Raw genomic sequence first — 13,891 nt, forward strand, 5'->3', positions numbered from 1 at the left:
TCTAACTCCTACATAATGTTTCAGGATAATGCTCCAGGCTCAGAGTACTCACACACTCCTAGACCATGAGCAAACACTATGCTGGAATTCAGCTCTCTCTGCACATTTCATGTATTTTCTGTTTATCCCTCTCACACCCTCGGCACTGAGCACGGTGTCCCTGAAGGCTGAATGAACAGGAAGGAGAAACAGAAAGACAAAGGGGTTTGTGAGGGCTTGGCTCTTGCTTCTGGCTTGAATACTTCGGGGAGCTTCTGAAAGGGACCTACCAAGAGGAGAAAGATGGAGAGAGTGCGATAGAGATAGAGAGAGGATATAAGCATGATGGGAAATAAAGGGTAATAAAGGACTAGACAGAGTGAGTGGGCAGGCGAGGACGAGCGACAGGGAGATAACAAAAGGACAGAGCGAAAAAGGAGGTGAGAGAGAAAAAGCGACATGAAAGAAGGGGAACAGCTGGGCTCTGTCTACACTGACAACCATCTTGGCTGATGAAGACAGATTGGTGACTGTGATAATTCATTTGCTCCTGCGTGGAGGTGATTGAAACGTGCGCTGGTGTCTGTGTGGACATCTGTCACCGGAGAGGAACAACAGGCTCGGCTCAGCGTGAGCGAAAAAACTGGAAAGTTCGAAACATTACTATGTTATGCTAAGTTCAGCGGCGTATGCCTGCACGTCTCAGCTTTCGGAGAGAGCAACTTGAGGGAATTCATTATTGACGACGGCGATGTAGATTATTCTCTGTTTATACCACAGTGGTGTTTTCCATTCTGACTGGTCAAAAGGTGTTGAATTATTTTCCGTCACAGCACGGCTCAGACAGTGGTTCCTTTTAATACCTAATCACACTCCATATAAACAGACTAAAAACAAAAGGTTTTCTGTTAGGAGACGTTTATTTGGCAGGAGCACTTTGTTGCAGTTAGAGGTAAAACTGCATTTTTTTTTTTGTCTAATTATCTTAAGAGAATAACGTGAGGCTGGTAAGGGAATGGCTGTTTATAGCTGCTAGACTGTAAAAGATACCAGGATCTAACTTCTTTCCACAACAATAAATGTAACTTTAAATGGCTAAAAAAAAAAAAAACAACCCACCTGCTCTTTGATTATCTTCCTATAACAGCACATCTTAGCATGTTTTATTCCTTACCTAGCATCATTTAGCATTCCTTACTGTATATGTGTCTTGTAGGTGTTTCCTCAAACCAAGCCTAGATCTTAGAAGTAATCTCACTACTGATACACCTAGAGCCTTTCCTGTCTCACCTGCTGCAGTATGTCTCTAAAATAACTCTGTGTGTGTGTGTGCAGGTCACGCTCTATCAGCGGAGCATCCTCGGGTCTCTCCACCAGTCCTCTCAGCAGCCCCAGGGTGAGTGTCCTTCTTTTTCTTTGTCAGCCTGCTGTGCCTGATCTCTTGCTCCCATTGCTGACGTCCTACACAATCACACGTACTCACACACACACACACACACACACACACACACAGGATTCACTCCGCTCTGAGCAGTAGTTACTTGGGACTTAAACGGACGATTCGTGGAAGTTTAAACCACTGATTGTCTTCAGTCATCCAGGTCATTTAAAATGTTTTCTTGTAGTACCTTAAAGTAAAGATGTTTCGGAATTTATCTGAGAGACTTCATTTGCTTTCAGCTAGACCTGAAAATGCCCGCTAAAGGGTTTGTTAAACCTATAGGCTAATTATAGTTGAGAGCAAAAGTTTGTGTCCCCCACGTTTTTTTTTGTTTGTTTTTTTGCATGACTTTTGCACAGTACTCTATATATTTAATGAAGATATATATTTTTTTTTGATAAACCTATGTTGTGTTTGCAATTATTTGATATCCATGAGAGCGGAGTATTTTTGTGATTTAAAAAAAAAAAAAAAAAGATCAAAAGGTTAAACAACAAAGACAATTTTTCACAGCCTTCTTTGCTCATATTTGCCAAGGGTGCCAATATTAGTGGAGGCCCCTGTATATATGACATAAATGAAAGAGATCAAAATTGTTTTAAGGTTCTTTTGTCTAGCAAATTAACAATTTGCTGCACGGTACTTCATGCTGAGTGAGGAATGGTCTTCCATATTAAACGCCAGTTCAATCCACTTGTTCCTATGAGTTCTTGGAGATCCGTGGAGATCCTCCTTTATCCCTGTTCTGTTCGGAGCCTAGCGGAAATCCAGCTCAGGGAAAGCCGTGTCAAAAATCCAGCTTCTTCTGTGAATAAAGGAGGAGCTTGTGGCTAAACTTTTCTGGCTGACTTGTTTCACAGCACTCACAGATACAGCTACCTTTGCCTAAAGCTTAAAGCTCTGAGCGTCACTAAATCCACGGCTGATTTAAAAGAAATTGATTCCTAAAATCCTCTCTAAAAGCTCTGCTTCTTCTGTCTTCACAGGCAAAAAGATTGTTTTAAGGAATCAAGAAACCATATATTAGAGTCATAACTTTTCTCTCACTTTTCACTTAGTCAGTAGCTGTGGCTTCGACGGGACACTTATGAGTCCGATCAGTACGGCACACATTAACTGACTCGAATCAAAAGCCACCTATAAAATGAATCAGCTTTATAGCTGGGCAGGTCTGGAATATTTCCAGCTCCTAAATCTTACACTGGTTCTTGTGAATACATTATACACTGTTCAGAAGTTTGCTTCTCCTTAAGTGTTTGGCTGTAATTAAATGAAAAATGTAATATATATATATATATATATATATATATATATATATATATATATATATATATATCTATCCAGGACATATTTTTGTAACCATTGAGACATGGACTGAATATTATTACATAAAGTTTGAAAAGTTTTCATCCCTGTTGAGATGCTGGAGTTAATTTGTTTGTGCATGCATCATTAAAGTGTCTAATTATTTAAAACAACACAGGTTTACTTTTTTAAAAGTTATGGAAGCTTTCAATAAGATGAAACTCACAGGTGGGCTGTGAGAAGTCAAGTTTAGAGACAATGGGATCAGGAAAGCAGAAACAGGCCAACCTGTAGAGAGATGCGTATAAGAAGGTATCAAAGTGAAAAAGAATTGGAAGAAACAGAACAAAAATACAGCCAAAGAGTGGAGGAAAAAAATAACGGGGAAATCCAAATCATTATATCATATTCAGGATTATTTTGAATGCTTCACTATTATCTTAATAGACATATTTTGACCATTGTGATAATGAAGGAACATCCATAATATCTAACTGACATGAAATGTCTTGGATGGAGTCATCATTTCAAAGTAAGGGTGTACAAACTTCTGCACTGAACTCTATAAAATGATATAGGTTCATGAAAGAACACATTTCACTGTGTGCAATCGCTGCTTCATTTTTGCCTGAGCCACAGCTTCCCACTTTCATCATGGCAACCAGCTCCTTCTTTTATCCTTTCCTTTTGAAAAATGCCTCTTCTTGTACTCCATGAATGGCTTGCTGACGTTTCTGTCTTTTCCGCTATTGGCTAACTGCATGTTCTGTTCTTTTTCTTTTCCTTCTGCATTACCTTGGCTCGATGTTTTCTGACCTCATTTATCTGCCCATGTCTGTATCCGTGTTTGACCTGTTCTTGCGTTGCTGTGTGGCTGTTAAATGTTCTCCTGCCATTCCTGTGTCGATATGTGGCTTCTGCAATGCACTGGTGCATGCTTATCCCGTAGCCCCTTAGAAAGTTCTGTGTACCTCCTCAGGCGGTTGAATTTTCCTTCTCGCCTCAAACCTGTCCTCCTGACTCCCCTGATCAGCCCCATGTGGAGGCTCACACACCAACATTAAATTCCCTTTCCCCGAACTCAGTGTATGGGCCACTCCTGATGTGCCCAAAAACCCAGACCCTACCTGCTAAGCGCAGAGTCTCTGATAAGTCCTTACATGCCACAAGGTCTAACCCCTTACCAGAGAACGATACCCAGTCTATTTTAACTGCTCACTCAGAGCCCTCTACTCCATGCCAGCTTCAACTGTCACAGACCCCCAGCAGTCCCATGGTAGGCCGGGCACCCCGTAATACTCCCCCACAGCTTTCAGTGCCCTTGACTCCCATCATACCCTTAGCCCCTATCCGGCTACACCACTTCCGTCCCATACCTGGTTCTGACCTTAGCACCAAATCTATCCCCATCATCCAGGTGACCCCTCACCCCTCCCCCAGAGGCAGCCCTCTGCCCACTCCCAAAGGAACACCTGTTCACACACCGAAGGAGAGCCCTGCTGGAACGCCGACCCCCACACCGCCTCCCAGCCCCTCCATTGGAGGCATGCCCTGGAGGACACGTCTCAACTCCATCAAGAACAGCTTCCTGGGCTCTCCACGCTTCCATCGCAGGAAACTACAAGGTACTATGACTCCAAGACTCGAACAGTGGCTTTCACCTGCTTAGTAAAACAATTAAAACAGTGTGTTATATTATAGTTGCTACATTTTATTACTAAATAAAGACATACTGTTGATGGACATAACATTTGACCATCCATACAGTGCCATAACTTCATTAACTCCTTAAAGTCTTAGGACTGAGTGGCTTTGGATGCTTATAGATGAATAATGGAAACCGTAAACTGGGATTTTAAGGGGAAACCGGATGGTTGGATTGTAAATGCAAGACATTATTTTGTTTTTCTGAACAGTTCCTACCCAAGATGAGATGTCCACCCTCACACCAGAGTCTTCCCCGGAGTGAGTCTCGCATATACTCATGCACACACGCACATATTCACGTGTAAACTCGTATTCTTCCTGCCTTATCATATTTCACCACACAAGCATACACTCACCGTACACTTTATTAGGAACACCTGCACATTCATGGAGTTATCTAATCAGCCAAAATCGAAAATCAAAATAATCATGCAGATCCAGGTCAAGAGAGTCAGTTAATGTTCACATCAATCATCAGAATGGAGAAAACGCATGATCTCAGTGACTTTAACTGTGGTGTGGTGGTTGGTACCAGAACAGCTGGTTTGAGTCGTAATGGTCTGCACTTATATAGCGCTTTTTTAACCTTAGCGGTTTACACCGTTTCTCGTTCACACACACATATATACACCAATGGTAGCATGCAAGGCGCTTGCCATTCAGTGTCTTGCCCAAGGACGCTTCGGCATGTAGAGTCACGCTTCAGGCCGGGAATCGAACCGCCAGCCCTACGATTAGTGGACAACCCGCTCTACCACCTGAGCCACAGCCGCCCAGAGTGTTTCAGAAACCGCTGATCTCCTGGAACTCTCACACACGAGCATCTCTAGAGTTTACACCGAATATAGATAACCATGCTGTAGTAAAAGCCACAAAACGACCATTTTGGTGTCATGGGGACTTTATTAATGATTTGCTAACAACAAATAAGACAATATGGGTGCCAAAAAGTTGAGCTTTATTTCTTTATTTCTTTATTTCTGAAATGTTTTTTTTATCTTGATAGAAAGCGAGGGCTTAGCTCGGCCACCCCTGTTACTGATCTATCAAAGCTACATCAGCGCTAAATATTGTGACAGCAAAAGTATGGCTTCAGTAATGTCTGTGGTAAAAGAGGAAATGTTTCCCTTATTCCACATTAGATATAAAAAAAAAAAAAAAAAAAAGCCTCTGTACTTCAGCGGGATTCTCACAGCTTCAAAGCATTTTTCTAAACGTGGTTAAAAATTGATTGTGAGCAATGTCTGTTGCAACCAAGCCTTTCAGCCCTCCTCTCTCTCCTTCCGTCCTTCTCTCTTGCTTTCTTCTTTGTTGGAAGCTTTATCAGGTTTGCCTCCCACTACGGCTCTTCTTACTACACATGCCACACACAAGGCAACAGCCAGAAGTTTTTTCGTTCTGAAAAATGCCTCATCTCTGGCAGGACTGCACACTTCTGTTATGGGTTTTTTTTTGTTTCCTGTTCCTTTTGTCTTCTGTAATAGATAATAGATTCTCCCTTCACTCTACAAGCTGACTAGGACTGCATCCTCCCTGTCTCTTTTGTTCTTCTCTGTCTGTCTCATAAAATCTGACCCCCCCCCCCCCCCCCCCCCCCCTTTTTCTTTACAGGCTAACACTACTGTAACTGTAAAACTGAGTAATGTTGGAAAATTGTCACTATGTAATGTTTAAAGATTTTTTATAGATGTGTAGAGCAGCTTGGATCCAAAGTAGGAAAACATCAATACCTTCTTTCCTTCCCCGGACTGTGTATGAGTACCAGTATGAGTACATATGTTTTGGTACGTTTTTGGAGCGTTACACACACCGATACTGATACTGAAACGAGTAACCTGCTTAGTATTAGTTAATCGGGGACATCGCAGAACATTTTATTTAGCTTATTTATATCGTGGACGTATTAAGTGCACGTGTGTTCATGCACTCAGGCTAGTAGACTTCTTTTATTTTTTTAGCTAGTCGTTTTTATCTTCCACAAGCTAGTTGATTTTTCATGAAGTGCATGAGCTACATTAGCTACCTTGGATGGAGTCGGGTTGCGGTGAAGTGTGGGCTTTCTTTTCCATTTCAGAAACTGTACAGCTGTAAGTAAAGTATATTTTTTGTTTTTATTGAATTGGAAATCCTTGTTGCCAATGACTGATAGCAGCTGATCATCACGAATAGCGTACTGGGTAAGAGCTGTTCTTTTCACTCAGTGTTTCTTTTCAGTCAGTTTCACATTTAAGGTGTTTTAGCAGGTCAAGTCTGTTATCGGAAGATGCTGCAGTTCCTCTTCTTGATATTTTAACAGCGCACAGTTTACAGACTGCTTTGCTTTGATTGATCTCATTAATCATGAAATATGTCATTTTCTGCTCATTAGCACAATAATGTACACTCCCCATACGTCATATCACCTGCCATCGGTTCTTGGGATCAGACCTTTTTTTTTTTTTTTTTTTTTTTTTTAATGAGTACGAGTAAATAAACCCGGTATCGGACAGATACCCGATACCAACTTCCAGACCTTGAAAGCCTTTCCTATAGATTTATGATTGTGTATTTTTTTTTTCTCTACTCACAGACTTGCCAAAAAGTCCTGGTTTGGTAACTTTATCAACCTGGAGAAGGAGGAGCAGATCTTCGTGGTGATCAGGGACAAGCCTCTGAGCTCCATTAAGGCAGACATAGTGCAAGCCTTTCTGTCGGTACGCAACCCCATCGACATTCTTAACTTCCTGTTTGAGTCAGCTCTGTGAATGTATGGAAGCATCGCTGTATGCCTCTATAAGCATGTTGATAGACTGTGTTTGCACATTTAGCTGAGTTTAGCTGATTTATATCATGATTTGGTAAAATGCTAGGCTACAGCACTTTTATATTCCCCCGAAGCGAGACTTTCATTGTAGGTCAATAGAAAATGAAGCGAGAGCAGTGATCATTAGCATATAGATGCTGTTCCAGTGAAAGACTTGTTCGGTGTGTGGAGGTGGCAGAGTCCGTGAAGGCATGGTTTACATGCTGCTACTGAGACGTGGTCATTAACTTGTGAAAGCAACATTTCAATGGCCCGCTGTTTTTTCTTCGTCTTCCGATGGAGACGGTTTTTTTCAGGAGGAAGGAGGATGTACAGACCGATGCAGTTTCTTGCATGTAGGCATCGGCTTCAAGACAGATTCGCTGCTTGTATTTATAAAGGACGGTGTTCAGCGAAGATGTCGTGAACTTTCTCCTACCCTCCTTTTTCTATTCCTTCTTCACTTTCACCTTCTCCTCTTTTCTCGACTTTCTCTTCTGCTCTATTCTATTCCCTTCTCCTCATCTTATCTCTTCTCTCTTGGTTTTTTTTTTTTTTCCCCCTCCTCATTTTTCCTTTCTTGTCATCTCTCCTTTTCTCTTCTCATTTCTTTCTTCTGCTCTCATACCGTGCCCTATTCTGTCCTCCATTCCTCTCATTTCCGTTCTCCTATCTTCTTTTCTTCTCCTCACACCTCATTTCCTCGCTTTCTTTTCTCTCCTACTTCTTCTCCTCTGCCGCTCACTTCTCCTCCTTCTCATCTCCTGTCCTTTCCTCCCTTCATTTCTCATTTACTCCCGTCTCTTCACCGTACTTTTCGTTTCTCTTCACCTCTTTTGTGCTCTCATCTCCTGTCCTTTCCTCACTCCTTATCTTTCCTCCTCTCGTTTTCATTCTATTATTTCTTTCCTCATCTTCTGTCTTCTCCATTTTTTTTCTCCTTCTCCTCTCCTCCCCTCTGCTGTCCGCTCACCACTTCTTTCTTCTCTTGACTTCTTTTTATTGGTTTCTTCTCGCTTCATCCGCTTTCATCGTCACCCTACTCTTCTTCTCTCGTCTCTCCTCCCTCTTCAGATCCCTAGTCTCAGTCACAGCGTGATCTCCCAGACGAGTTTTCGGGCAGAGTACAAGTCTACAGCAGGTCCCACTGTCTTCCAGAAGCCTGTGAAGTTCCAGGTGGACATCACTTACACAGAGAGCAGCATGGCCACCAAGGAGAACGGCATCTACTCCGTCACCTTTACCCTGCTCTCAGGTAACCCTGCTCGCACTAGCCTTATTATCACAAGTCATCATTTTCTACACAACAGTGGCTTTTAGGGCACCCTCCACTTTCTCCCCTCTACAGGGTTGCCCTTCCTAAACGCCCTCTTTCAGACTGCCTGGGGCTTTTTAAACTCAAAAAAAAAAAAAAAAAGAAAAAGAAAAAAGGAGGTGGCACTTTTCTAAAGTACAGGTCATTCATAGCCTACTGTGTTTGACATGATTTCACTACAGGAGGTCAAACTGGAGGAGCTACACCTTATTCCTCTCTCAGCGGCTTTTCTACTGTCAAGGTGCCTGTGCGTGTGCTGGTGCCCAATCTCAGATTATTCTTCCCTCTTACCACAATAAAAGAGCTGGTTCTCAACCGACAATTCATTTTGGTCCCTGGTCTGAAAGCAACACGTTATGGGCTTGGAGATGGCGCTATTACAACTTTATTCATTACGGCCACTATTGAAATAAGATGCGATCCGTACGGGGATTTTTGTTGGAAATAAGTGAGCCATCCACTTTAATTAGGAACACCTGTACACCTGCACATTCATGCAGTTATCTAATCAGCCAATCATGTGGCAGCAGCACAATGCATCAAATCATGCAGATACAGGTCAAGAGCTTCAGTTCACATCATACATCAGAATGAAGAAACATTTTTGATCTCAGTGACCAGATGGTGCCTGATGGGCTGGTTTGAGTATTTCAGAAGCTGGGAATTTCACACACAACAGTCTGTTACGACAGAGTTTACACAGTGTGGTGTGAAAAACAAAAAACAGCCCGTGAGCGGAGGGTCTGCAGGCTGAAGCACCTTGTTGATGAGAGAGGTAAGAGGAGAATGACCAGACTGGTCTGAGCTGATAGGAAGTCTATAGTAACGTGAATAATCACTCTTCACGTTGAGATGGATGGGCTGCAACAGTTGTAGACTGGAAAAAGACCAGTATTTTTTTTTTTTCTTCTAATCTTCAACTGCCCAGTTTGGGTGAGTCTATGCCTATGATAGCCTCAGATGCCTGTTCTTGGCTGACGTGAGTGGAACCTGATGTGATTTTCTGCAGTTGTAGCTCATCCACCTCAAGGTTTGATGTTTTCTGCATGCTGAGATGCTTTTCTGCTCACCACGGTTGTAAAGAGTGATTATATGAGTTACTATATCCTTCCTGGCTGCTTGAACCAATCAGGCCATTTTCCTCTGGCTGGTACAGGTGTTGCTAATAAAGTGGATGGTGAGTATATATATTTTTTTATTTAGTGATGGATGTGCAAGTCTTGGTGAAATTGTGTCGTATCTTGATGCTCCCTTACCTCAAATTGTTGTCCACAGTCTCCTATTCCCCCCCTCCCTTTCTTTACTTTGTGCAATTTGTGTTTATTGTTTTGTTTTTCCTTGTTGTTGTGTCTCTTCGTGGTCTGTCTAACCCCAACGTACATGCAACCCCTGTTCCTCGTTACACAATTTGAAAGAAAAAAAAAATTCTCAGACTTACAGGTAGAACTTCAAAAAATCTTCCATGGGATGCCAAACGTACTGAGAAACTTCCACGTCTGATTTTGTAACCGTTTATGTCTCAAACGAGCGCTGGTTCCCTGAGCAAGCACGTGCACCTTGTCAGATAGATCCAGAAACAAAACGACAGAGATGTCCTAGTTACTCTCCACCAGGCTGCCTCCTTTCCACCGCAGTGCGTTCGAGCAGTCACTGTGCTAATATAAGCTCCACACTCTAATTATCACTGCTGCCAATGACATCCCGTTTCTGTTGCACTCACAGGCAATTAGAGGCAGAACAAAAACAAAGGAAGCACCATTAGTCAGATTGTTCTCATAGAAACACATTATTTTACATGCTAATGTCTGAGTGTTCTGTGTCATTTTAACCATTATATCATTATATTTTATTGGCTTCGAGAGGTTCTATAGACAGCTGTTCGATTTCAGACTTAAGGGCTACGTAGTCGAGTACTCGAAGATCGTAATGTCTTGCAGGTTGATGTGCACTAAACCCGATATGTGGTTCCAGGTCCGAGTCGGCGCTTTAAGCGGGTGGTGGAGACGATCCAGACGCAGCTGTTAAGCACACACGACCAGCCGGGAGTCCAGCAGCTGGCTGGTGAGTGAAGCTCCATCCCCCATATGGCCCTTTCCCAAAACCTTCCTTCAGCATCCACCACATGCATGCTCCCCTCTCACTACGCACCGCCCCATAGCACTTACCCCACACCCACTCGCTCAACACATGCATTAATCAGACTGTGGATGTACACAGAGAGCTCGGGAATACAATTACACGGGCGGTGGAAAGCTTTTTATGGGGTATACTCTGCTCGTAAACCCTTATACAATCCCACTGGGACCTTCCTGTTTATTATCTCGATCACTAAACCTTCATGCACCAAGATTATTATAAACACTGTAGTAAAGAAACAATCGCATCGTTTAATGGAAGACATATTGTGTTTCAAAGAGCTGCCACTGATTCAAAGATTCAAATGGGAAAAAAAAGGGGGAAAGAAAGAGAAGCACCTTTGTCCTTCCTCTATGCATGTCTTTCCTTCTGACTCATACACCGTCTGCTGCAAGCCTGTGTCCTCTACTGTACATCTGCTTGATGACAGCTCCCCCTACTGAGACAAAACGAGTTCTACAACAGCATCTGAAATTAAATTTGCCATTACTTTAGCTTGCTCCACTGATGCATTACAAGATCTGCTTTAAACTTGTGCTTTTAATCAATGTGAATTTTGTTATTCAGATACTGGAACTGGTCAAACTAAATTCAAAAGTCAACAGTGGATTCATGCCTCAGAGATCAATCCTTGTCCACATCAAACTAGTAAAACCACTAATGTGATTGCAGATGCTACACGAGGGGTTTCAGGGTCTCATTAATTAAGGGTCTTTACCGACTGCACAAACATGTGGCATGAGAAAACCAGAGAATTCTGCTTTTTCTTTTGGCCACTAGTTTAGTACCAAAGGTCCAGCTTTAGTACCTGCTCAAGACTGGCACCAAAAAGACCTAATGGTACTTAGGTATCCGATGAATAGGCTGTTGCTGATTGGTTATAAATGCTGACACATATCCAGAGGTGCCAACTAGTGTTGTCATGATACCGTAAACATATCTTGCGATACTATAACAGCTAAAGTATTACAATACCAAATATTACCGCTCAGTACTGTGTTAATTCGTCATTCGAATCTACAAAATGAACCTAATTTACAGAAATACATAGATAAAAATGAAAATATACCAAACCCGATTTTGCTCTGAATACTTTATTAATGAGAATAAATAACTGGCTATTGGAAAAACTCAAGAACATTCATAGAAATGGCAAGCAACTCATGTGAATCATAATCATCTGTTTTTCCCTAGAGTAATGAAACATTGGAAATGGAAATTTATTAACTCCACGTTAATAAAAAAGCAATACCATATAAAGTGTGAACTCTACACAGCATTTCGTGCCACTCGAAAGGACCACGTTTGCAATGTTTATGCAGACATAAGTGTTCAAATGAGCATTACTTATGGTACTACCGTATTGATGATACTACTGTTTAAAAAATACAGTGGCATTGGCTGTATTATGAAGCGTTACTATCGCGATACCTTAGTACTGGTACGGTGCTGTGAAAAAGTATTATCCCCCATAATTTCTAATGAAACTGCATTCATAATGGGGTTCAGCTGGACTAGACGCAACCGGGCCTGATTACTGCAAACCCTGTTCAATCACATCAACACTTAGTGAACTTTCCCAGAAGTGTCCGACCTTCCAAAATTCCTCCAAGAGCACAACAGCTACTCATCCAGGAAGTCACAAAGAGCCAAGGACAACATCAAAGGACCTACAGGCCTCTCTTGCATCAATAAAGGTCACTGTTCATGACTCCACTATCAGAAAGACACTGGGCAAAAATGGCATACATGGAAGGGTGGTGAGGTGAAAACCACTGCTAACCCAGAAGAACATTAAGGCTCGGCCTTTTGCCAAAACACACCTTGATGATCCTCAAAACGTTTAGGAGAATGTTCTGTGGATTGATGAATTGAAAGTGGAACTGTTTGGAAGACAGGAGTCCCTTTACATCTGGCGTAAACCAAACACAGAATTCCACCAAAACAATATCATATCTACGGTCAAGCATGGTGGTGGAAGTGTGATGGTGTGGGGATGCTTTGCTGCTTCAGAGCCTGGGCAACTTGCAATAATTGAGAAAAACATGAATTCTCCTGTCTACCAGAAAATCCTAAAGGAGAATTTCTGGTCTTCAAGCGTAACTGGATCATGCAGCAAGACAATGGTCCAAAGCACTGCACTAGTCCTATAAGTAAGTAAAAGAGAGATCTCTAGTTTTCAGGATGGTAAATGGTGCACTTATATAGCACTTTTATCCAAAGCACTTTACACTGGGTCTCATTCACACACACACACTCACACACCAATGCTAGCAGAGCTGCCATGCAAGGCGTTAACTTGCCATCAGGAGCAACTTGGGGTTCAGTGTCTTGCCCAAGGACACTTCGGCATGTGGAGTCACGTGGGCCGGGAATCCTACGATTAGTGGACAACCCGCTCTACCACCTGATCCACGGCCCACAGAAGCGTTTGGTTGCAGTTATTACTGCTAAAGGTGGCACAACCAGATTTTAAGTTTAAGGGGGACAATCAGTTTTTCACATGGGTGATAGGTGCTGGATAAAATAAATAAATAAATACTTTCAGAAAACCTTATAATAGTGATCTCAATAGAATTTTTCCTCACTGTTTGCTTCATGTTGCTTGGCACACACCCAAACAAATTTCCGTTCTCACCAACCGGCATAAGCAACGTTAATTTCTGTTAAAATTCTGGATTTTCTTGTTAGCAGTGTTGGCGCCTCTACACGTCATGTGACAGCATAATCACAAACATAATATTTGTGCTGTTAAGAGCAGCATAGTGCGGTTGTATTTCTTAACCTGGATAAATATTTACCTTTCATTTTGTTTAGTTTTATGGCTAAACGTTCTGTTCGTAAAATCCTTGCAGTATTATTTTCATCATCGGTGTGTTGAATTGACAGTCATTTTTATTTAGTTATTTGTTGTCGTTTAACAGCTCCGCTTTGTCAGTAACAGCCTGTTCATCAGTAAATTGGTTGCGTCCGCTTAACGCTCCGTAACCAAATGAGTGATGAAAGGAACTATCCAATCCAGCATCATCTTATTAGTGTTGGTCCGCTGTTAAGATGATATGATCTGATGATGCAGTGACTTTGAGTCGTTTTTGAAGTAGAACTATGTGCACACGTTCCATTGGTTTTACAGTTGAGTTCAGAATGTGCAGTGGGGGAAAAATAAAAACGTGTCTCAGGTGTTCTGTTCTGATATCAGGAATGGGGGGGACACCAGGCTAGAGAG

General features: G+C 42.1%; 1 protein-coding gene across 3 annotated transcripts in view; it reads left to right on the forward strand.

Moving 5' to 3' along the window:
• brsk2a (BR serine/threonine kinase 2a) overlaps positions 1 to 13,891 on the forward strand; it is a 237,398-nt gene that overhangs the window by 205,533 nt on the left and 17,974 nt on the right. For all 3 annotated transcript variants that reach the window (XR_006983679.2, XM_017485650.3, XM_017485653.3), the window contains exons 13-18: positions 1,315 to 1,375; positions 4,143 to 4,350; positions 4,642 to 4,690; positions 7,002 to 7,125; positions 8,289 to 8,469; positions 10,501 to 10,590. Coding sequence is in view for 2 of the 3 variants with exons in the window: in XM_017485650.3 (XP_017341139.1) it covers positions 1,315 to 1,375; positions 4,143 to 4,350; positions 4,642 to 4,690; positions 7,002 to 7,125; positions 8,289 to 8,469; positions 10,501 to 10,590 (713 nt within the window). In the remaining variant the exon portion in view is untranslated. The remainder of the gene's footprint in view (positions 1 to 1,314; positions 1,376 to 4,142; positions 4,351 to 4,641; positions 4,691 to 7,001; positions 7,126 to 8,288; positions 8,470 to 10,500; positions 10,591 to 13,891) is intronic.

This window comes from Ictalurus punctatus, chromosome 14 (assembly GCF_001660625.3).
Source record: "Ictalurus punctatus breed USDA103 chromosome 14, Coco_2.0, whole genome shotgun sequence".
Lineage (NCBI taxonomy): Eukaryota > Metazoa > Chordata > Actinopteri > Siluriformes > Ictaluridae > Ictalurus > Ictalurus punctatus.